The sequence below is a fragment of the Eptatretus burgeri genome, chromosome 5 (assembly GCF_056783735.1).
Source record: "Eptatretus burgeri isolate ZD-2024b chromosome 5, Ebu_testis_v1, whole genome shotgun sequence".
Classification (NCBI taxonomy): Eukaryota; Metazoa; Chordata; class Myxini; order Myxiniformes; family Myxinidae; genus Eptatretus; species Eptatretus burgeri.
The window spans coordinates 53,563,302-53,589,679 of record NC_140965.1 but is presented as its reverse complement, the minus strand read 5'-3'; the positions used below and the strand labels follow the sequence as shown (position 1 = coordinate 53,589,679).

Below are 26,378 nucleotides of genomic sequence, written 5' to 3'. Positions count from 1 at the left end.
GGCATCTGTAGTGGAGGAAAATCCTGAGTTCATGCTCCAAGTAGAAGAGATTGAGAAAATGTATTCGTCCTTGCTAACGGGTGACATCTCTCTTGAAAGTCTTGAAGAATCAGCTGCAATTGTGAAGATCACAGATGAACTTGAATAAAAGAAATCTGAACTTGCTGCACAATACAAAACGAGTAAGCTGTGGCTGGGTTATCAGAAAATTCTCCATACTACTCAGGCAATGATCAAGGCAGATCGCACTGGGTCTTGGAAGGATCACTTGCAAGCAGTTGCTGATGCCTTGCCAATATTTGCAGCAGCTGGACACTACAACTACCAGAAGTCTGCTTATCTCTACATACAAGAAACTAGAACGGGCACTCGTAGAGCGCATACCTTTGCCGCAGCCACTAGTTACCTTTGTATTAAGTTGTCCACAACGCATCTCAATACAAATATGCATTTCGTGACCCCCATGACCTTTGACCCACAACCGCTACCTAGGGTGACAATAGTACTATACCTTGTGTCATTTCAGAAGATGGGGAATTGAACACTGAACAATTTGGAGTTAATTTGATGTAAATCGGAAACATATTAACCGTTTTCATCATGAAAAAACGATGTTGACCTTTTTGTGACCTTGACCTTTGATCCGATCGCTCCCAAAATCTAATGGATTTGTCCTTTCATGATGCCAAACAAATCCAAAACAATTAAAGCCTCTCTGCGTTTTGTTTTTTTGCGTTAAGTTGTCCACAACGTTTTCCGATATAAATGTGAATTTGTGTGACCCCCTTGACCTTTGACCCCCAACCGCTGCCTTGGGTGACAAAAGTACTATACCATGTGTCATATTAGAGGATGGGGAATTTAATTTTGAACATTTTGGAGTTAATTTGCTGTAAATCAAAACAAAATTGACAATTTAATCGCAAAAAAACGATTTTGACCTTTTTGTGACCTTGACCTTAACCTTTGATCCGATCGCTCCCAAAATCTAATCGATTTGTCCTCTCGTGATGCCAAACACATCCACAAAATTTCATGACAATCTGCGAAGTGGTTTTTGTGTACTGTTGTCCACAACGCTTCCCAATCAAAAACTCCATTTTCGTGACCCCCTTGACCTTTGACTTCCACAGACTAACTAGGGTTGCAAACACTATACCATACGCTATATCGGTGGATCGGGATTTGAATACTGAACATTTTGGACTTAATTTGATGTTAATCAGAACAAAATTGACACTTTAATCGCAAAAAAACGATTTTGACCTTTTTGTGACCTTGACCTTGACCTTTGATCCGATCGCTCCCAAAAGCTTCGCCTGGCGTCCTTGAGTAACTGCACATCATCTCTGAAAATTTCATGCAAATCGGTCCAGCAGTTTTTGCGCAATGTTGTCCGCACACATATTTACCAATAAATAAATACACAGGGGTCAATACAATACCTTCGTCAAACGAAGTTTGCGAAGGTAATGAGTGAACTGGAGAGCAAACACCCAGATGTGTATGAAAAGTGTCAAAATGGCATCCATGTGATCTGGCGAACAAACCAGTTTTGCGCAGGCCTCAGCTGTGATCTCGTCATCGAACAAACACTCATGAGATCACTAATGAGCACCGGTGGCTTAACTCATGGCAGTAAGATGACAGAGGAACACCTTGCATTGTGGACAATGTCAGCCCCCATAACAGCTGAGGTCAACGTCGCCATGCAGGACTTCATTTATCTCACATACGCAACAAGCGAACAGCATAAAGAAGCACATGATGACAGAATTGAAAGACATGCATTCGACCTCTCGAAGATAAGCACAAAGCTGAATGCATTTTTACCTTTCTCCTCTGATCCTACATTGAGAAATATCATAAATGGTATCGGGCAAGTGAAGACATCAACGTGCATGAATATGAAGCTGTTGGGAACAAAATCATCGAGAGAATGATTGGACAACCTGTGTTTTCCTTCTCTATCAAGAGGACAGAGAAAGCAAAGACCCTGGGAAATTCTAATGCTCTCCAGGTTGCTCCTCATCGACTCCAGTGTGCTATTCCAGCGATTCCTGGTGGTATCCCAGATAGGTGATTTGTCACTTGAGGACGTGATGAGTTTTGAGCTCAGTCCATACCCTCCATCCCTCTTTGAGGACAACAAGATCTTGAGGAAGGACGACAAACCTCAACTCGCTCAAGCCGTCAATGACCACTGTACCAAGGCACTGGCATGTGAAGGAGTACATGACACCACACCTTCAGCACACCTTAAGACTGAAAGGTATGTTCTTGATGGTGGATCCTTGCTGCACAAGCTCAAGTGGAAGAAGGGAGATACATATGGCAAAATAGCCAGAGCATATGCGGACTTGACAACAAAACACTATGGGACAGCAACTGTTGTCTTTGATGGCTATGGTGCAGGCTCTTCGATAAAGGATACCACTCAGCAGAGACGGGGACAAGCCAACAGCTATCCGACTGTGAACTTCACTGGAGAAACTGATTTTGACGTAAAGAGAGATGAATTCCTATGTGTCGGCAGTAACAAGCAACAGTTGATCACTTATTAAGGTGATCAGCTGAAGAAAGTGGGCTGCACAGTTATTCAGGCAGAAGGGGATGCTGATGTGGACATTGCCAAGACAGCCGTAAATAGCACAATTCTGCATTCCACCACACTAATCGGAGAGGACACAGATTTGTTGATGTTTTTACTCCATTACTGTATACCACATGGAAAACCACTATATTTCAGATTAGACAACCAGTCAAGAAGCAATCTGAAAGTATATGACATCAATCGGATGAAGCATCTTCTTGGGAATAAGTTGTGCACTCAACTATTATTCCTGCACGCCTTCACAGGATGTGATTCAACATCTCTTGTGTATGGCATTGGGAAAAAAATCAGTCTTTCAGAAACTCGTGGAAGATGATCAAGGCCTCCAGTTGTGTGCAGATACATTCACTTTGAGAGGCGTTAGTCACGCTGAAATAAAGAAACTTGGCAGCCAAGCGATGGCCGTTATATTTGGTGGGAAAAACACAAGTTCTCTGGCAGCCATGCGTTACAAGATATTCAAAAAGAAGGTCGCTGCTGCTAAGTCTTTCGTTACACCTGAACGTTTTCCCCCAACGGAATCTGCCACCAAATTTCATTGTCTCCGAGTGTACTACCAGGTCATGGTTTGGATGGGGATGGAGGGTGACCTCGATTCTCTTGACTGGGGGTGGGGACTTGAAGACAATCAATTTGTACCTATCATGACTGCCATGAATGCTGCACCAGACACTCATCTGAAGATGATACACTGCAACTGCACCACAGCTTGTGACACACCCCATTGCAGCTGCAGAAACAATGGGCTTCCATGTACGTCTGCATGTGGATCATGCCAAGTGACGTTTTGTGACAATCCACTAAATCAAGCCTCTGAGGAACTAGAGGACAGTGATGATGACTGAAATTGTAACCTAATCTGCCATTATGTAATGTTCACAAATAAATGTTTCAGTGGCACCAGGTGTTCAGTGATTTTGGTTCAGATGGAAAATTTGATTTTTGCAATCTTGAATTTTGCCGCCATCTTGGATTTCATGTTAAATACTGATCAGATCTAATTTTTTATTGACACCAGTGGATTGCTGATCCATTAACACCATGGACCAGAACCAACAATTATGTTTTTAATCACAATTATTGAAGAAGTTATTGCTGTTTTAGTTGTTTCAAAGCCTGGTGGCAGCCATCCTGAAAATGACTGTTTTAACCCATTTTCGGATGTCAGATTTTGGTAGACTTTTTTTCTGTTGATCAGTATATCCAGTAGGAATGAAAACCACTGAAAAACCTTTTGTTGCAATTTGTTGTGGGTCAGGTGGTATTTTGACCCGACTCGGTATTATGTGTCGATTATTATTATGGGGGTATTATGAGCAGATCGATTACAATACATTTTAATTTCATTCATTATAGATTCAGGCTGTGCCAACAAAATGTGACAAAAGTCGAGGGGTGTGAATATTTTCTGAAGGCACTGTATGTGTGATCTGATGTTCTTGCCTTTATTTAAAAAAAATATATTTGCAATTGCCATATCGTATGCAACTACAAAATCAATGAGCTGCTCTCCTTCTTTCTTGTTCTTTCCGATTCCAAAATGGCCTTGCACTCTCTCTAAACATCCATTTGCCTCACCAACATGCCCATTGAAGTTGCCACCAACCACGATTCTTTCTGCACCAGGTACCTTTGCCATCACTCTGTCCATCTCTTCCCAAAATGCATCATTCTCACAATTTTGGCATCCACTCTGAGGGGCATAAGCACTGATCACATTGATCACTTATCCACCAGCATCTAGCCTCATGCTCATTACTCTTGTCACTTACTCTCTCCACCTCCACCACCTTTTCCTTGATATCCTCAAATATGATACCAACATCATTTCTACTCCCATCTCCACCACTGTTAAAAAAGGTTTAAGGTCTCCCCCTATTTTTCTCGCCTTATTTCCTGCTCGTTCAGAATCTGCACTCTCCTCCTCCCCATCACATCAGCAATCTCTCTGCCTCAGGCATGCTTCCTACATTCAATGTGGCCACTCACACCTTCTTACTTTTTCTCTCTCTTGCACTAGTTTATTTAACCGCATCCACTCTTGATACGGTAGCCCTTGCCAATTTCTCGTAGATACCGAGTGATGTGTCTGCGCATCGCATATGAGGTACGCCCGGACATGATCCACATTTCTCTGGATTTGCATTCCATAAATTTTAGCAAACGGGTTTTACAGCCAAATGCCTCCGAATGCCAACCCCCCTCCTTTAATCCGGGCTTGGGACCGGCAGCGAACGTGCTGGCTTGCATATCCCCCAGTAAGACATGGTACCACAGCTGTTTTTGTCAAATTACCAAAGGGGGAGAACAGAAAAGAAAACAAAACTACTCTTTTTGAAAGCACATTTAATTTTAGTCTGTTAACAGGAGAGCACCTCCCGATCACGAGATTACATTCTGCCGACCTGCGTGATCGATTGAAACATGGCACAGATATAATAGAAACCAGTGGGAGTAGCAGGATATGGTGCCACACATTTCCACAGGTTACAAAAACAAAATTTAATTAGTACTTTTATAATATAATACATGAAACCTAATATAAATAAACAACAACGTTATTCTGCAACTTGAACAAAACTAGTAAATAATGTCACAAAATGTAAATAATCATTGAATAAAACAGTCCAGATTAAAAGAAGAGGTGGAGGAGAAATAAGAATACTGCACATTCAAAAGAAGAAGAATAAGGCAGCTTGATATTTTGACTGGTGATTACTCAAATATGATATATAATCAACACCACATTTAAAGATGGCGAACCAGGAAGAAAAGTGGAAGAAATAGCAAGTTCAGTCTCAAAGATTTTTAGTCTAGCGATGGTGAATAACAGTGCTTTTCTCTGGCTATTAAAAGTAAGCTATTTTGTATCGCTGAAATTTAAGAAGTAGCATACAGTAGCTCTTCAATAATTTTACACGTTTGGGGTACAGGACACTTATTTAAAGTACAAGGCCTTAGCATGACCTTAGCATGTTTAAAGTACAAGGCATGACCATTGCATGTTTAAAGCACATGACCATAGCATGTTTAAAGTACATGACCATAGCATGTTTAAGTATATGACCATAGCATGTTTAAAGTACAAGGCCTTTGCATGTGCTCACATAAGATAGTTCATTTTGACCTGTAATAAGGAATTCACTTTTAGGTTAAGTCATCCTTTTTTTGTAAGCCATAAGGAGGCAGTGTCATGAGCTGTAGAGAATTTATCGAGATTAAGGTGTCAGGTGACCTGTCCTCCATGTCTGAATCAGCAGAGGCCAGGCAAGGTATCCCAAGAGCATAAATGTAATGAGATTGCAGAGCACGTGGCATGACTCCACTGCCGATGCCAGCAATGTCAACTGGGGTCCCCAAGAAGACTCTCCTAATACTGCAATCACGAGGCGTATTATTGGCCAGAACCACTAACAAGGAGAGCACAATTTCCCTCTTTTTTGCTGGGGATGCCCATTGGCGTTGGAGCTGTTTTCCCCTTGAAATGCCCTCGTACAGAGCTCTTCTCCCGTCACAGACATTTTGCTGGGCCACAGTCTCTACCGTAACTGTCCTGTGCATATCTGATTTGTGCTGCTCTGCTCTGCACTGCAACAATTATACTCTCATCACCAAACCGGTCCCTTGAAGGCATTTGAGCTCTCTACAATCCTTGCCAGATATGTCTGTGTGTGCAAGTGAGTGTGTATCTGGGTCTGGGCGCATATAAGGGGAAGTATTTTTGTATTATAAGGGTTATGTTTTTAGCTTATCTGGACTTTAAAGTCCAGATAAGGTATCATCATCGTGCACCATCCGTCTTCCTTTTTCGACTTCTCTGGCTGAACGGCTGGGCTGATCCGGCTGAAATTTGGCAGCAACGTTCCTCCTCTGACTCATACAGGAATTGCAAAGCTTGTTCAGGTCAGATGACTAAGAAGGTCAAAATGGCTGATTTAGTAAATATCTTCAAAAATCTTCTTCTTCAGACCCACAAAAATCAGAATGCTACCAAATTTGGGTTGCAACATCCGCATAGGGTCTTGATGTTAAATTGCGGAGGCCATGCTGATCACATGACTGGGAATGTGTCAAAATGCCCGACTTAGTCAACTTTGGGGAAAAATCATATCAATTCCTTTAAAAAATCTTCTTCTCCAGACCCACCAGTCTGAATGCTACCAAATTTTGGTTACAACATTAGGCGAGGGCCCAGATAAGCTACAGGTCCAGTGGTCCTATTTTCTATAATTAGCGTCCTTTATCGTCTGCCTTTGTCCCACTGGATCAATCCTTCTTCGTGTTTCGTGTCTGTGTGCTTTATTTAAATAAATACTATTTTCTAAGTTGTGCATGTCTGCTCCACAAAGTTTCAATGTGAAATTTACAATAAAATTTAAGAATTTATGGCCATAAATTAAGAGATTTTGAAGACTAAAATGTCTGACAATGCAATCAAAAGCATTTGGAAGCTTCCAGCGGCTGGGGTCTAGTGGCGGAGGTGCACCCCCCCCCCACCCCCAGCTATGGTAACAACACACAACTTACTTTATTACAAGTATAGAACTACTTTTCAGTGTGGAGAAACCTGGATTTGAATCTGATTCTTATGTTTATTCATTGTTTATAAATACATTTTCATCGACAAATATAAAAATTGTAGGTCTGAGGACGGAAGCAAAAGATGTTCAAAACAAAGTGCAAAGTGTTACCCAATGGGGTAAAGAGAACCACAACAAAGCAATGAGAATTCCTGTGCTGCACTCACCCTATCCCGACCAATCGGTAGTGGAGAAACTGTGTAGAGGTTTTTCCTGCCGTCAAATACAGGCTTGCGGTCTCCAAATATCTTGTGCTTGAAGTGCTGCACCATGTGATCCACCACTTCCCTGGTGCAAAAGTAGGAGGAAAGATGTAAATTTAACACAATATAATTACATGTCAAAAATTAAAAAACTTAAAAGGCACACTGCCTCAAGTTGTGTTCATTCCACAACTTTTGAGTACAAGAATGTTTTTGGACATTAAATGGTGAAAACAGTTATAGAGTAGACCAGTCTACTTGTCTTCTTGCAATCAGAAGAGGAATTTATGCACTTTATATTGCAATCGGTTGTAATGAAGTACAGAAATAACTTGCAAAGTATTCCCAAATTGTGGTTTCCAAGCTGAAGCAATGCTACATCCAAACCAACCAAGCTACACCTAGATATATATGTTCCACGTCATATGTCAGAATGGGCATGAGTAGTATAAAACAATGAAAACTAGAAAGAGCAATCAGAGAGTGCAGACATTCACCAGAACTTGTTTTGTGTGGTGTTTGTGTAGTTTTGTGTGGTGTATTTTGCGTGGCGTTTGTGTACTGGTGTGTTACGTAACAAGAGACATCATTAGAACTGCCACTTTATAACTACTGGCAGTGATGAAAAGGTACCAAGACGTCCTGCTTTGATTGGACACCTGACCCTCCCTGACCCATGATGTAATGGGATTAAAATAAATTCAATTCAAATGGAAGACCAAATTGGTACAGTCCTGCATTGGAGTAATCAGAAGGAACTCAAACAAGAAAAAAGCAAAGATGAAGTCATCAGGAGGAGCATGGATAGGATTCGCATTTCAACTGCGACTACTCTTCCCTCAAACCCATCCAGGCACAGCCAAGTGAGCCTTATTCAAAAATAAATATTAAAACCCAGTTCAAAAAAATTAGACAATTCTGGCTGACAGACCATGTGTCTATTCTCCAATTTGTGAAGGGGATGACAGGGGATATTGGTGTCAGACCAATATGACAGACATCCATTATCCATCACTGCTAGATCATAATTGTGAAGTTTCATGTTGATTGATTAAGTTGTTCCAGAGAAAACATTATTTAATACTTTTCATCAATACAACATGGGCCACATGGCGACTACACCATGTCACCTATTAATTATTCCTTAACAAATTTGTACACCCAAGGCTTGGGGAGCATTTGTGTGAAGATTCTTCAGGATCTGTCCAGTCGTTCTGGAGATTATTTTTATGGGTTTTAGGGTAAACTAATATGGCTGCCAAACCATGTGACCTGACATCATATGTGTGAACCTTTTGTTCTTCATGAATAGGTGGTCATGTTTGTAAAGTTTTGCCTTGATCTGTTCAGCCACTTCAGAGAAGATTTTTGAAGGTTTAAAAACAAATAAACAAAAAACAAACAAACAATATGGCTGCCAAATCACATGACCGATGAGGTCATCAAATCTATTTCTGTGGACTATTTTATCCTGAGATGACCCTCAAAATTTTTCACACTGATCAGATGTAGCATTCTACATATGCAATTATGACGTCATAACAAAGGTACCTATGACAAGAATAAAATAAATAAATAAATAAATCACATTCCCCATGAGGAGTACTTGTCACGTACCAAGTTTCATTTTTCCCCTTGGTGCGGTTTCAAAGATACACAGATCCAAAATTTTTTTATTATACCATCACGGCTGCCACACCAAGTGACCGATGACATCACGATTATCATTAAAAACATCTCTATTATAATACCAAGCTTGCACACTAAAAACTCGGCTCGCCATCCCTATGAAATTGCTGTGGCACTTAGCGGACATGCCGACAATGTTTGGGAAGTCTTGGCGTTCCATAGTACCACTTGCATTTTGCACAATGCGTATTTTTGTCATTACCCGTGTACGGTCTGTCGTCTGCTACCAGCTATGTTGCACTGCTATCCCGTGCATGTGCACGGGTATCGCGAGTTCTACATGAATAGTCGCACCTATGGTGAAAATTTCACCTCAATCCACCAAGCGGTTGCGGAGAAAACACGAAAGTTCTGTGCGGACAAACAAAAACAGAGACAGACAGACAGACAGACAGGTAGACAGGCAGGCAGACAAACAAGCAAACAGACCCAAATGCAATACCCTCTCCTTCGGCGAGGGTAATAACATTATACTATTCAGTTGATCCACAACGGCACAAAGAGAACTTGAACCACGTGTGTAAGAGTACGATATAATAGCTATTTCAAGCTTTAGACTTTAGAAGTGGAAAGCAAGGTGATTCATAAGGTTTTTCTTGGCTGAAGGGCGCACCATACCGGTTGACACGGCGTGGACACTTTTCAGGCTTTATGTCCACATCATAATGCAGCAAGTCCATCTTAGGTATCTCCAGCTCAAAGAAGTTTGCCCGAAGCTGTATGTGTTTTCCTGCCGTGCCAAATCCCGGCCGCTTGGGAGCCTCAAACACGGGAACAGCCGGCTGCTGCATCGTGGAGCCTGCACAGACGATCACAGGTTAATGACATGCCGGCAGACACACTACTGGTTTGTCTTGCATCATATGTTCTCAGTGGTATAACAAATGCCTTCCAGGACAACTTTAAAAAAATAAAGAAAAAAGAAATATTAACTTAAGTTTTCATGACACCACCACCAAACATCTGCAAGCCAACTCTTCCGTATTCTACACCACTGAAGGTCTTTCCACTAGCAGGTTTGAGCATGAGTACGTGTTTTGAGAAGTCGTTAGTTTTGCATCAACTTCTGTGACACTGCAGTGCAACCATGGTATGTTAATATTTCAACAGCCAATCGACTGCCAGACAAACTGCAGATACCAGCAGGTGATTATCAACTGCCAGATGAGATTGCCAATTTGATGCCAGGAGCAGGTAATACTTGTCTCATGATGTTGCGACTCGAGATTCAACATCCCAAGTGATGTGTTTCGTTCAGTCTCCTAATGTCATTGTACTTCAAGTAATGTGTGTGCAAGTTGCTCTCTAAGCTTTCCCCTAAAGGAGGGTGAAATATTCTGAAGGAAACCTGTCAGGAACTCTTGGAGGACCAATTCTTCACCTTTACCTCTGACTCTTTAGGTACCTAATTAGATAAGAACGAGCACCAGTACCTCAGGCAAGTTTTCTCTTGCAGAAATCAAGTCCTACACATTATATTTCAGGTCTACTTTGTTTCAAGGCTTTCAGGAATAACCCCAAAGTATTTGCTGATTTTCAGTCATGCAAGCCCTTTCAATAGCAAGATAAAAGATAAACAACACAAAGTATTGCCAAGAATGACAAAATTATTTCGATTTGACCCCCGGTCCATGCCCCAGAGAGTGGCGAATTAGGGTCACGAGGTAAAAAAAATTTAACTCAAAATTTCATATTGGGTCATTCCTGGTGGAATTCTTTGGCATTGATAAACTTTGCTTGGTTGTCGAAAGCATGGGGATTTGCGACGGCATGTCATCAACTTTGCTCTGGTTTTTAATTACATTAAAACTAGCATTGGCGATACTATCGTCTGAAATATTCCATGCCGATTAGATATACTCAAACTATTCAGTTTGGATCACTCAAAAAGGACTGTGAAAGTGAAATGTAATTGACATGGAGAAATACTCTTATTCAAACAGAACCTGGAGTATATGGCATGCATAGTTAGGATGGTGCGTTACCAAGGAAATGTCGACAAACAATGATGAAGTTATTATTTTGGTGGGACAACATTGAGTTAGTATAGTGGTTCGAACATCTGTCCTGAGTCTGGGAGGTCAGTCGTTCAATTCCGACCCTGTCCGCGCCATGACAAAGACTTTAGAGTACATCATGCCTGCTTCATATTTTAACGCACAGCATTGAGAGAACAGAGCACAGACGTAACTCTTGGGTTGGTATCCTTTGGGAAGGTAGATTTCTCATGAAAAATACCCGCTGACAGTGGAGAGAAAAGCGTTACCGCTGACTGAATGGCGCTGCTGGCACCAAATGTGTTCCGGCAAGTAACTTCCACGAAGGTCAACGGCCATGTTTATCTGATCAATGCCAGGTTCTGTGTTGCCGGTTGTCTCAGTTTGCATGTGTGCGATTCAACTCCAACATGAGCATTAGAAACTGGGGATTAAAAAAATAAATGGAAGAAAAAGTACATAACTGAGAATTTGACGAATAGTGAAGAACCCATCCGAACAGACCAATTATTTCCCTGAGAATTTGGGTGATTTATTAGCCAAAATTATTTGCCACGCAGTGGGAGATGTGGACTTGAAATTGTGTCTGTGTGTTTGTGCACGCATGCACACACACCCATTTATTAGTATCGATTATTATTATTATTATTATTATTATTATTATTATTACCACTACTAACAGAGAACCCACTCGATGGCGATGTGTTTGTTTCAAGGGTGCAACACATTCTTCTGAAACGTCCCTTCATTTGGGTGGTGTATAGGCAGCAGACCGTGGCCTCAATCAAGGTACGCAAAGTTGGTGGAGACCTATTATATCCCAACGGACTCACAGGTGTAATTGCTGTAAAAGTTGATTCCACCAAGTATTAACTCAGGGGTGGGTGGACACTGATCCAACCAAGATATTCTAGTTTTGTATGTTTTATTAATTTTCTGAAATTTGTAGAATTTGTTTTTCATTTGGAAGTTGTTATGTGGGTTTCGATGTGTAAATAAAAGGTGGAAAAAGTCTGGTTTAATGAAATTTAATTCCAGACTACAGTGAAACCTCGCTTAACCGCCAGCGCTGGGACACGGTCGTATATGGCGGTTATGCGAGGGTGGCGGTTTAACGGGGGATTGCGAGAAGGGATTCAGATGTCCGATATCAATGTCACGGTATGTCCGTGCCACTACACAGGCATCCACGTGCGCCAGAATTGATCTATTATTGGGGGTGCGTTTCAATCGTCTTTCGAGTTTATTTTGCCTTCTATTCCATCCTGTTTGGATCAAGGGATAAGAAATGGATAACAAAAATATATAATATGTAAACTACATGTACGCCAAGCACAGGCCTATTCACACGTACGTACTGTATTTGTTTCTGCAGACATGTTTAAAAAAAATAGAGCTCATAGTTATTGTGCATATCATTTTCTTATGCCATGATAAGGAACTGAAGATCGTAAATTACATTATGTACAAGTGTTTTAATTACCACTGAACACATTAGTCAAATTACAGTACTGGTGAAATGGAAAGGCCGACCAAAAATATAATAGAACTGTCCATACTGTGAAACAGGACATGACCACCACGAGCTACGCACATAGAAGGCTATTGAGAACTTGTCAACATAGGCCGAGGCTGATAATGATGATTTGAAGAAGTCTGTGATGGAAGTTTGCTTAGTGGTTGCCACAGAAACTCTGTCAATCTCAAACTGCAACTGGCGCACCACCTTCAAACCTGAATCAGTGGATGACGAGTGGGCCTCAAGGTACCTGAACATGAGATTGATTGCGGCTTTGGCCTCAATGGATGAAGGTGGGCGTGGCACTTCAACGTCATCATCGGCATCATCATCGCCATCTGTGGTGTCTGTGAGTGCAAGTTCAACAACTTCCTCAACGGTGAGGTCTTCCCCAGTGACTATGGCTGAATCCACACTTTCGAACTCCTCAGGGGTCATCAGCCTCTCTGCGGGTATGTTGCATGCATCTGCCATTTAACATTCTGATTGACTGTAAAACACAATCTTCGCCTCTTTCTTCCAGACATGCTGAACGAAATGTTTGAACTGAACAGTCTCAATGCACGGCGCGAGGCAGACGGGACCAGCACGTGCTCCAGCTGACCATTCACCAATGATGACGAAGGTTATTTTTAGATGATTGCACAATATTCGTGATGTGGCGAAGTCCAGGCGATCGCTGGCAGATAAACGAGGGTGTTTTTCATTGTTATAAGTACTTATGTACTAGGAAAACGTTGGCGGATGGCGGTGGCGGATCATAATTGAAAAATGCATTATGGAAATTGGGAAACCCTGATTTCCAGGCGGAAGGCGAGGGTGGCGGTTAAAAGGGTGGCGGTTAATCGAGGTAACACTGTATAAGGCAACAAAAGGTGAAAATTTTGAAAGGGAGTGTCGACTTTCTATCGGAACTATCATACTATCGCCTTCATAAGGCTGATGATGCCTATCGGCTCGAACCTTTCGATATTTGATGATCTTTTCAACAGTTGCTTAGGTTGCTGGTTGGAAAACCTAAAGGGAGGGCATGGCGATTGTGAATATGACACTTACGAAAATATCGTAGGCTTCCCATAGCCCCAAAATGGCAGAAGTGCGACTTTTTCAGGTTATAATTGTGGATGGCATCATGAAAGCTGTCCATCCAATGGGGATAGAGCGGACATACATACATACACATCCTCTAATACAGTGGCCTGCAAAAGTATTCCCTCACAACCCCCCCCCTCCCCCCTCAATAATGCCATTTTCACATGAATTACAAATTCTGCAGAAACAATTTTTTTCCAAATGAACTTTTTATTCATAACTGAAGAGATCAAATGAAACACTGTTTTAGTTGTAAGAGGTTACCTGCCAGGAATACTTGCAAAAAGACATATACAAATCAAAATTCACTGGTTGCAAAGGTTATTCATTTCCTTTGGTCAGTACTTGGTAAAAGCACCTTTTGCAGCAATGACTGCTACAAGACTTTTTGGGGAGGTCTCTATGAGCTTCACACAGTGAGATGGTGAAATATCTGCAAATTATTCACGTGAAAATCGCTCTCGTTCTGCCAAGTTTGATGGGGATCGTCGATGGACTGCAATCTTCAAGTCTCATCATAAATGTTCGATTAGTCTTAAGTCAGCACTTTGACTGGGCCACTCAAGGACATTTATTTTCTGCATATTCAGCCACTCCAGTGTGGCTTTTGTTTTGTGCTTCAAATCACTGTCCTGATGAAATGTGAATCTCCCACCCAGTTTCAGATTCATGGCTGACTCTAGAGTGTACGAGGTGCAGTGGAACACGAGAAGCAAGAGTGCCAGCATCAACTCCGCTTTATTGTGCGTCCGGAAGTACATTCCTGCCACCCCTAGCGGGTGAGGCATGATATACGAAAACCCAATCACATGACACAGCACACTCCTCCCCTCGTAAAATGATGAAAGGACAATCATAACATGACCACCCGAAACCAATCAACACTCATAATCCTCCAAGTACCGCGGCAGCGCCGCCAGACAGTCCAGGCTCAGACACCTCCCGGGTCGGTCGAGGTGACACCCTCGCCGGACTCGTGCCATCCACAATAACAACCGCCCCCGGCCAACCAGCCTGCCCGACGTCCCCGGGTAGGACAGAATCAGGCGAAGACCCCCTGGGCGTCGGCACATCCGGCCCTGGCGATACAACGTCTGGCGCCGGCGACATTACAGGTGGGGTTCCCACATCGTTCGGCCTGGGGGGGGGGGGTATGGGGGAGGGTGACGCTGGACAGCGATCATGCATTTGGTCCACGTGCCGTTTCCACACTTCCCCACCATCAGTCCGCACCATGCAATTCGCCGGCCCCAGTACCACAGAGACCACAGCCGGCACCCATTTGGAAGTGTGGAAATAATCGCGCACCATTACCCGCTGCCCCACATCGAAGTCGCGCAGCCGCGTCGGACGCGACACCGTCCCACTCCCCGACCCTCCAAGTCGCAGCAAATCCAGTCTGGACCGCAATGCCCGTCCATAGAGACGAATGGCAGGCGAATCACCCGTGACAGGATGAATTGCGTTCCTGTAATGGAGCAAAAAGACATCGACCACCGTCTGCACAGGTGCAACACCCCCCCCCCCCTGCGCAAAGCCCGTTTCAACATCTTAACAAACGACTCAGCTTGCCCATTCGTCTCAGGATGATACGGTGCGGACCTTAGATGTCGAATACCATTTTGGCGCATAAACTCATCAAATACACCCGCGATGAACTGCAGACCGTTATCAGAGACCAGGATCTCCGGTAACCCTTTATTAGCAAAGATCGTCCGCAGTTTCTCTTCTGTAATGTTTGCTGATGTATGCTGCATTACTACAACCTCCAGCCACTTAGAGAATGCATCGATCACAATCAAAAACATTTTTCCATTAACCGGCCCTGCAAAATCTACATGGACCCTCTGCCAGGCTCTTCCTGGGGTAGGCCATATTCCCGAAGCTCGACACGGGTTATCAGCATCTGTTTGGCACGTGGCACAACGCTTAACCAACTGCTCAATGTCTTTGTCCAACCCCGGCCACCACAACAGGCTACGAGCAAGACTCTTGGTCTTCACGACGCTAAGGTGACTGACATGCAGTTCTTCCAAACACCGCTGCCTGAACTTCGGTGGAATCACCGTCCTCATTCCCCACATAACGCACCGTTGGACCAACGACAGCTCCGATGCGCGTGACGTGAAAGGTTGAAATGCCGGTGTCGAAGGCAGATCGCTCCAATTCCCCGTAGAAATCGCCTGGACGACACGGGCGAGCACCGGATCACGAGCCGATTCCACCGTGACCTGTCTGGCCGTGACCGGCCCGCTTTGGACCTGGCCCAGCGCGAACACATCAACCCGGTCGGCAAACTCAGACGCAGCTGGACCCTCCGCACACGGCAAGTGTGAGAGCCCGTCGCAGTTAGCATGCTTCTTGTGGTTCGGAACTGAATATCATAATCGTAAGCACCAAGAAACAGACACCACCGCTGTATTCGCGCGGCCGCTACCACCGGCACCCCGCGTTCGGGTCTCAGGATGAATTGAAGCGGTTTGTGATCCGTCTGAAAAGTGAAATGCCGCCCCAGCAGGTATTGATGAAACCTCCGCACACCCCAGACGAGGCTGAGAGCCTCGCGCTCGATCTGGGCATATCCCCGCTCTGCTGCGGACAGGGTCCGGGATGCAAAACAAACAGGCCGCTCGGAACCATCGTCCATCCTGTGGGAGAGCACTGCCCCGATGCCATATGCAGAGCTGTCGCATGCCAATAGGAGCGGACGCGCAGGCTCGTAGTGCACGAGGACCGTATCCTCTGTGAGCAGCCGCTTGACTCGGTCGAACGACGCCTGGTGTGCAGGCCCCCAAACCCAGCGCTCGTCCTTCCTGAGCAACCGTGTTAACGGCGCAAGTTGTGAGCTGAGCCCTCGCACGAACCTTTGGTAATACTGGGCCATACCAATGAACGAGCGCAGCTGCATCTTGTCGCGAGGCGGTGACATGTGTTGAATCGCTTCCACCTTCCGAGGACCTTTTAACAGCCCTTCCGGCGTGATGATGTGCCCGAGGTATTCCAAGCGCTGCTTGAAGAACGCGCACTTGTCCCTGTTCAAGCGCAGGCCGCACGCTTCTAGCTTTGTCAGCACTTGGGCAATGTTCGCAAGGTGCTTGTCCGCCGTTTTCCCCGCAATGAGCACATCGTCCAGGTAGGTCTGAGCGGGCAGGCCAATGCAAACCTGATCCATGGCTTTCTGCCACAAGGCTGGGGCCGAAGCAATCCCAAAACAGAGTCGGGTATATTGATAGAGTCCTTGACACGTGTTGATTGTCAAAAGCTCGCTACTCCCGGGATCCATCGGCAGGTGAAAATATGCATCACGCAGGTCTAGCTTCGTGAAGTATTGACTCCCCGCCAATCGCGCAGATATTTCATCAATTGACGGCAGTGGATATTGCTCCACGCTGAGCCCCGGGTTAACGGTGGATTTGAAGTCCCCGCACAATCAGACGACTCCATTCCGTTTCAGCACCGTGACAACCGGGGTGGCCCAATCTGAGTACGACACCCGTTCGATCACTCCACAGGCCTCCAGCCTATCCAGTTCACCCTTGACCTTGTCCCGCAGGGCACACGGCACTGGACGTGGTTTACAAAGACGAGGAACCACCCCCTCCTTCAGGAAGAGTTTTGCCTCCATGCCCTTGAGTTTCCCAAGGTCATCGCAAAACAAACCTTGATGTCTTTGAAGAATCTTCTCCAACTGATCCTCCCACCGGCTCGGCACGGGTTGCACAAGGTAAACTGCGGCCCAGTCTAGCCTGATGCGGGCCAGCCAATCTCGGCCGAGGAGAGACGGTCCCCTCCCCCGCACGACGTACACCCGAAGCATGGCGACCTGGCCTTGGTACCACACAGACACGTCTGCCATCCCGACTGGCGTTATCTTCTCGCGGGTGTACGTGAACAGCGTGAGGTTGGACCTGATGAGCTTCAGGCCGATGAGTCTACGCGCAGTCTGTTCGCCGATGATCGACACAGCTGCTCCCGTATCGACCTGGAACATGATCGGCGTTTTGTTCACTTCGACTTCCAGCGTCATCGGGCGCGCCGCCGCCGGGCCAATTGAAAACAGGCCCATCAACGGCCGCCGGTTCCGCCCCGGGTCGCCTCGCAAATCGCCGTCCATGACCCAAATGGTGGCCGGCGCCCCACGGCACACACGCTTCAGATGACCCACCTTGTGACAATTCAAACACACGGTGCCTTTATACGGGCACGCACGGCGCAGGTGTCGACCTCCGCATCCCAAACACGTCCGCGGGGTCACCTCGCTGCACGTGCGGCCGCGCGGTGACGTCCGACCCGCACCGAAGGTCGTGCGTGTGTCCCGGGGTGCTCGCAACCCCGCGTGGCCGGTGATGGCTCGAACATCCCTGCGAGTCTGCTCGACCGCTGTAGCCGTGCTGACCGCCGAGTCGAATGTAATGGCTTCACCCTTCAGCCGTAGAACCGCCGAAACCATCTTCACATCTTGTAAACCAACGATAAAACGATCTCTGAGCCGCGCTGGCCGCTCCCCCGCAGTGAACTTGCAGGCCACGGAAGAATGCTTAATCCACGCCACGAAATCAGCGACGCGTTCCTCTGCCCCTTTCGAGAGGCGATCGAACTGGTATCGAGCGAGTTGTCATGACTTCTCCGGCGCCATGTATGCTTTCATCTTCTCCACAATGTCCCGAAACGACAGCCCGTCATCACGGGGCTTGTCCGGCGCCACCAAATCACTCAGTAGTCGATAATGCTCCGCCGAAAGCGAAGCGAGCAAGATCGACTTCTGTTTGCTCTCATCGACCACATCATTCGCGTGAAAATAGCATCCCAATTGCTCCGAAAACAATTCGAAGTCGTCTCCGACGAAAACGGGCACGTGTCCGTTTTCAATCATCCTCGTCAGCCAATTAGAGTGTACGATGTGCAGTGGAACACGAGAAGCAAGAGTGCCAGCATCAACTCCGCTTTATTGCGTGTCCGGAAGTACATTCCTGCCACCCCTAGCGGGCGAGGCATGATATACGAAAACCCAATCACGTGATACAGCACAGACTCAAGCAGGTTTTCATCAAGGATTCTCCTGTACGTTGCACCGTCCATTGTCCCTTCTATCTCGACAAGCTTGCCAGTCCCTGCTGATGAAAAGCAGCCTTATAACATGATACTGCCACCACCATGCTTGACAGTAGGGATGGTGTTGACTGGGTGATGTGCAGTGTTAGGCTTCACCAGAAGTAACGCTTTGAGTTTAAACCAAAAAGTTCAATTTTTGTCTCGTCTGACCACAAAAGATTTCTCCACATGCCTGCAGTATCACTAAGATGCCTTTCCACAAACTCCATATGAGCGTTTAGATGCGTCTTTTTCAGGAATGGTTTCTTTCTTGAAACATGTCCATCGAGGGTAACTTTGTGAAGGGAACCGGATATTTTTAATTGATGAGCACTGACCCCCATCTCAGACATAGAGCCTTGCTCATCTTTCTAAGTCATTGTTGGATTTACAGTGACATCTGGAACCAGTTTCCTGCTTGTCTGGGTGCTGAGTTTGAATGAGCGACCTGATCTGGGTCGAGTCTGGGTGGGATGATACATCTAGTTTTTAATGATGGATTTCATCGTACTCAAAGGGATAATGAGTGATTTTGAAATCTTCTAAAACCCTCTCCTGAACAGTGCTTCTCCACCACCATGACTTCTTTGGAAAGCTCCTTGGTCTTCATGTTTGTCTCGTTTGTTGACCAAGTTTCACTTAAAACTCCATAGATAAAGGAGAAGCTTAATTTTAAAGTTAAACCAAGGATTACATACAGGTGAAACACATTACACTGATTTTGTAACCTTTCAAACAAATAATTTGCCCCTGAAGTGATTTTGGTTCATTCGGCAAAGGCTTTGAATACTTATACAACTGAGAACTGTCTGTTTTTTCTCTGTTAATCGAACATCGTCACACTTTATCTGCATTTTTTAGTTTTATCACTTTGGAGTCGTTTGATTTGAAAGCATCATGAAATAAGCTCAGGTGGCATTAAAATGTGAAAACTTTGGAGGGAGGTGAATACTTTTGCAGGCCACTGTATATACTGTTTGTTTCTGTATTCTCTGCAACCGCTTATCCGATTAACACAAAATTTTCACCACAAGTGCAACGATTCATGTAGAATGTTTTCATAATTATATCATCGGTCATGTAGCGTGGCAGCCATGTTGGAAAAAAGGAAAAAAAAATTGGACCTCTATCTCCAAAACCACTCCATGGAAAAAAACTGAAACTTTTCTATGAAAAAACTTTGAAATGGAAAAATCTGAAAATCGTAAATGTGAAGTACTGTATTCCCCATAGGAAAGTGTGATTTTTTTTTTTTGGATGATGTCATAGGTGGCTTCGTTAGAACATAATTGCATACGTGGAACGCTTCATCTGATTAGTATGAAAAATTGAGGGTTATATTGGGCTAAATTGAAGAGGGGAGGGGGAATTGATGACATCATCAGTCACATGGTTGGGCAGCAAAAAAAATTCTAACATAAAAACCTGCAAAAACAATCTTCTCCGAAACGGCTGAACAGATCGAGGGGAAACTTTACAAGTATGATTGCCTATCAGTGAGGAACAAAAAGTTATCCACCGATGACATCATAGGTCAGATGGTTTGGCAGTTATATTGGATTTACCCGAAAACCTTTAAAAATCATCTTCTCCAGAATGGCTTGGCACATGGAGGGGATGCTTCACCCACATGTTCCCCAAACCTTTGGCTTACCAGGGTGTTCACGAATAATGAATGTCACATGGTCTAGTAACCATGTTGTACTTGAACCGCTTCATCAATCGACGTGAAAAGTCACAGTTATGATCGCGTCATCATGAGGAATATATGTTATAAATTTCAATCTGATTGGTCACATGGTCTGGCAGGCAGAATGATTTAATATTTTGAATCTGGGTTCACAGATGAAGCAAATAATGTCCCAACATGCTGAGGGTCATGTATAAAAATGCTGCACAGGCCTGGTTGCCTATAATTATGGCTGGCATGGCTGCAATAGGAGACCCCTGTGACTTTGAAAGAGGAGTGATTGTTGGGTCACATTTGGCAGGAGCTTCAGTGACAAAGACAGCTGAACTTGCTGATGTTTCACAAGCAATGGAGTCTAAGGTAATGCCAGCAAGGAACTCTCCCTCATGCAAATTTATCCCATCTCGTCTTCAGTTGTCCTACCCTTCCTCCCGTCCATGGTACACTGACGCTTGTGCCGAGGCAGTTGTCCTGAAATAACTTGCCTTTGCCTCATGGAAGGCAAATCCAACTGAAGACAATCTTAGTTCATTCCACAAAGCTTGTCTACCCTCAGGAGAGCCACAAAATAACATCTTTCAAATCTCAAGTCCGAACTTTCAATCCTGTCTCTCTCCTCCATATCCTGGTAGCGTCGAGTTAAGTCTGTTTCTCGTGAATGTTCCCCCACCATCCCCTCCCTTACCTCAAATGGCCACTCAGCTGACACAGCAGGTTAAAAGGCTGAATGCCTAAACTGTGTTTGCTACTAAATCTTGTCCCAAACCCATCGCTTTCTGTACCCACCTTTCCCAATCGCACCCAGCTGTTTCTGGACTCTGTGTCCTTTTCTCCTGAAAAGGTGGAGAACTTGCCTGCAAACCTCGACTGATTCTGCAAGCGGTCCAGGCATCAGCGCACGCGTCCCAAAAACCTGCTCCACTGCTCTTGCTCACTCTCTCTCTGTTCTAGTCACCCTCTCATTTGCTGAATGTCATCGGCCATTTGCTTGGAAATCAGCAAACATTACTACTCTGGTAGGTGCAAAAACAGATCCCTGCAACTGCAGACCAATCAGCCTTCTCCCAATCATCAGCAAGGTGATGGAATCCATCATCATTTTAGACATTAAATGCTTCCTCTTTTTCCAATGGCTTGACTTCCGATCATTAATTTGGTTTCAGACCAGGTCACTCTACCCTGGATATGCTGTTTCTGCTCTCCCAACAATGGATAGAGGTACTCAATACCAGACATGAAATAAGAGCATTCTCCCTCGATACATCGTGTGCTTTCGATATGGTCTGGCACCCTGCCCTGCTCACCAAGCTCTCTTCCTATGGTATCCAAGGCCATCTCCACTCATGGCTCGCAGACTTCCTCTCCTGTCGCAGTCAACGTGTGGCCCTTAAATGGAATTCTTTCATCCCCTCTTCCTGTCCAGGTTGGAGTTCCCAAGGCAGTGTTCTGGGCCCTGTGCTATTTCTCATTTTCATCAATGATCTTTCTGAATCTCTGGAAAATCCTCGATCTCTTTGCTGCTAACTCCACTCTCTGCCGTACCATCTGTCATCCCTCAGATCGGCAAGCAGCAGTCTCTTCACTCTCTGCAGATCTGGATAAAATCACAAGCTGGTCCAACACGTGGAAGATGCCTTTCAATGGTGACAAATCTTACACTCTCACGATGTCTCTCCGAAAGAATCCTCTTGAAGTCTCTCAACACTACAGTCTCTCAACAATCCTCTTGAAGAAGTGCTTTCATTTTAACTTTTGCATCTCACTATCTGCAGTGATCTTTCCTGGGAAAGCCACATCTCAAACTGGCCCCCACAGATAGTCGCCGATTGGGCATCCTCCGTCGTGCAAGGTCCTTCCTTGGCAAATCCGAGCTCCTGACCATGTACAAAGCTTTCATCCGAAGCCTGATGGAGAACTGCTCTCCCCTCTCACCTTTCTCAGCTTCAGGCTGTGGAAACCAAGGCATTTGGGATCATCGGTATCTCCTGCTATGGGGCTGAATCTTTGGGTCACTCACCCTCTCACCGCAAGCAGGTCGGTGGTCTTTCTGTCTTTTACCGTGTCCTTTCCGGCCTCGCCCCCCGCCCGTTCTGGCTGCTATCTGTCTCAGCCATATTTCCGCAAAGTGCTTAAGATCTGCCAGCAACCCCTTCTGATAGAACTACCAAAATCAACACTGCTCATCCTCATTCCTCTGTTTTTCCTACCTTTGTAACAAACTCTAATACACTCTTCAATCCCACTCTTCCCTCCAAGTCTTCAAAACAGCTGTTTACCACCATCACTTATGTCCCCACCCCCCCCCATCCAAAACCATGATTTTTTTTTCTAGCCTCATTAATCCACCCCGAACCCACCTCCTTTAAATTCCATGCTTTCCTTCCTGAAATCCCTGTAGTGTGCATGTTGTTTACCCCGTGTACCCCGCTACATCCCGCTCCCTTCCACAGATCTCCTCATGTGTCTATTCCTCAATGGTTTGTGCTTCCCTCTCCCATTCTTCTCATCTCCTGCTCCCCTTGTTCTACGTTCTGTGTGTTAGCTCTTCTATGAGCCTTGACATTCATTGTATGTATAAAAAATTTTTTTTTTAGAAAAACCGAGGGAAAGACATCAACAAAGGGCAACAGTGGACGGCCGTGCAAACTCCAGGATCATGTTATCTGTGCATTAATTTGAAGTGCAAGGAAAAGCAGGCGAGCAACTGCAGATCAATCAGCAGTAAATGCCAACCTGGGGCGTGAGCAGCCAGTTTCATAAAAACGGTCCATGAGGCCAGAGAATCTAGTGATATACCCACCACAAATTGCAATATAAACCATTCAAGTGTTTTTTTCACTCCAAATATACGATAGAATGACATACTAAAAGTCACAGAAAATCCAAGTAGGGGAACATATTTATTTTTCAAAATGGCCGCCAAAACTGATAATTTTAGAATCAGCCCTATATTAGCAAGTAATAGTGCTAAAAATATATGTGAAACACTTAGGTACATGTTATTGGACATAATAAACCCATTTCTGACATTTCCGTGTGCATAGAGAGTCGATGAGAAATTTAGACCCAAAATGGTGGTGCATTTGCACGCCAAAACCTACCTGTAAGGGAGCAATTAGAACTCTTGGTCAAATGCATTGCATAATGGCTTGGCCCAACGATGCTATTTTCTTTTCGGCATCCTTCCCAACTGCGAGTTTCTGAAGCAGAAGTTTCAATGATTCAGGTAAGAATGACATTGCCTCGTCAGTAGATGTCATTGAACTTGAATCTGGGTATACTCTTTTGTCTCTTCCACTAATTTGACATCCCTTTTAATCAGTTTGGCAGCAGTCTCAATGAGTCATTTTCTCTGCAGTGTTGTTGCTTTTCTTGGGTTGACTGTAGAATTCGTGGAGGATAGTGGATGCTTTGTGGCAGAATGTAACCACATTTAGTTTTCCATTGATCTCGGTGATCATTATGTTGGCGCCGAAGTTTTTTTGAAGTTGATCTTTCATATAAGTAAATCCATATGATTCACTGTCAGTGCCATCCAGAAATTCATCCATTTTATGTATTAGATCTTGTATAGTTGTTTGTTCATCGTCATTGGCCTCCAGATACTCGACTACCTTAATGAAAGCATCTGCTCGTACTGAATCGGAGGGTCTGCTCTGCTTAGGCAGTTTGGGAGGGATCATTTCTTCTGCACCGAACTCATTCAATCTTCCTCCGAAAGTGTCTGACCACAAATTATTGCGTTCTTTGCATACCTGCAATATGGTCTTCTGGAAATCCATTGTTCTGACTGAGATAAGTTTATATGTTGGTTTGTGGTTTTTTTTTTTTTGCATCACAAACACCACAAAATATGCAGTTTTCTTTGTAATTGAATGCCATACTTGTGGATCGACGTGAACATGGTGAACTACTGGGAGCTGCGGAGTCATGTCCTCGCGTTTTGTTGTCACTGACTATGCACTGTGGGGAACAGAAGTCCTTCCTACACTTGACATGCACAACTTGGCCGGGCACAGTACTAATATTTCTGTTCCACAACTCATTAGCCTTGGCAATGCCTTCACATCCTTTGATGCGTAATGTGGAAGTTGGCTCTCCATTGGATTGAAGTTCCTCACAGAAAACACACTTGTCCATGATCAGCTAATTACACTGTAAAATGAAAAGAAAGAAATACTTTAGCACTATGACAACAATAATACAATGTATCCAAAATATCTTAGAATTTCATTCATTTCCGAAATGTCTGAACCAAGGAAATTTCAAGATGTTTTATTTATATTTGAATCCCAAGTTATTGCTTATATTTGGCTATTTCTAAATATTGTTACGGCTGTGGAAATTCGCATTACACCATAAAGGGCCCATAGGTGAGATATCTCTAAGTACATGTGTTGTTAGCCCAAACCCGTTGTATAGAGGTACTTTATGTGATTCATCCGGGCTGCGACGCTTTGAGTTAGCCATTTTTTTCTGTTCTATCTTTATTTTGAACCAACCACGTCTCAACTGCCATCACACAACAACCACGCCACCGCCACCATTTACGCTCCCACATCATCGCCATTCCCAAACGGCACCATAACCATCAAACCACCACCGAAAACCCTCCACCACCTTCACCTCTCTCCTTCTACGGCCATTCCCGCACCACCTGTGAACACTGAACGTCGGGCTGTCTCGGGCCCGTTCGGCGTTTGGTGCCGAGCGCACCGAGCCGCGAACGCGAATAGCAGCCTTTCCGAGGGGAAATTCAGATCAAAAACGCTACACGCCCACTTCTCCTCCGTCCAATTAGCGAGCGCGGGGCGGCTTGGCCCCGCCTCCAGGCGCGTGTGTGTGAAGTCGATATATGCAAATTCTAGGATCAGGGGAGGTTCACGCCCCCGTTTCCTCCGACCAATGGGCGAGCATGGCTCCGCCCCCGAGGTCATTCTGATCCGAAAATTTGCATATACGCTTCTCCTGCCGCCTATAAAAAGGCGAGCGCAAGGCGAATTAAGGAGAGTGGCAAAGTCGGGTCGGTCGGGTGAGGAGAGTGCGGAACTGAGAAGAGTTGCAGGAAGAGTTGAGTTCTGGGGTTGCCTGGAGAGGGTCGTCGAGAAGTGGATGTTAGGGACGCGTTGCGTTGGTGAAGTTGAGGCGAGTGCGCGCGGTGGAACTACAGGCAAGGGAGCTCGGGTCCGAGGCAAGAAGGACGGCGGTCGGCGACAAGGTTGCGGTGTGGCATCGCTCGTCTCGTCGCGAGACCCAAGCCAGCCAGCTACTCCCCTCCCCCAGGGCATCAACAATCTCCCTTTCCGCCGCGCTGAGATAGTACAAAAGAGGGCCCCGTTCCCACCCCCCCCACACATGTGGTGCTAACGAAACCCGCCAAGGAGCACAGAGTCGGGGCACAGCCACGCGGCCACATTTGCGGCTCGCCCGCCAACACGTCACGAGGACGCGGGTAGCCCCCCCCGGTCCCGCGGACCTGGCCGCTCCTCTAGGTCCCGCGCACATTTGGCCTATGGGCCTGTCTGCCTCCTTGTCTATGAGGGTGGCTTCTTTCTTTTGCTTTTGTGTAAATGTGTGTTGGCGCCGTCTATGAGGTAGAACTGTATAAGTGTTGCCTTGTGTGCGCGTAGTCGGTATTAACTCTGCGTCGTTGTTGCTTTTATTGTTTTGGTTGTTTTATGTGCATTTTGACTGTATGGCTGTATATACGTGCTTTCCGTGTGCCGGGAAATAAATGTGCATTGTGTGAACGGTTTTCCCGTTTCGTTTCGTCTTTTCTCTAATTGAATCTCCATCCTGCTTCACGTAAAGGGTTCGTAGTGGGTGCAAAACGCCCGGTAAATAATCTGAACCATCAAGGTCGACGATAACACCACTCGGTTATCCCGATAGTACGGAACGGG

General features: G+C 45.2%; 1 protein-coding gene across 3 annotated transcripts in view; it reads right to left on the bottom strand.

Annotated features, from left to right (window-relative positions):
- LOC147026445 (protein argonaute-2-like) overlaps positions 1–26,378 on the bottom strand; it is a 222,418-nt gene that overhangs the window by 79,394 nt on the left and 116,646 nt on the right. For 2 of the 3 annotated variants that reach the window (XM_085881866.1, XM_085881865.1), the window contains exons 2-3: positions 9,705–9,885; positions 7,362–7,482 (exon numbers count right to left, since the gene is read on the bottom strand). In XM_085881866.1, the coding sequence (XP_085737992.1) occupies positions 7,362–7,482; positions 9,705–9,877 (294 nt within the window). In that variant the 5' untranslated portion in view covers positions 9,878–9,885. Of the gene's footprint in view, positions 1–7,361; positions 7,483–9,704; positions 9,886–23,576; positions 25,780–26,378 lie in introns of those variants that run through there. The other variant, XM_085881864.1, reaches the window with a different exon arrangement.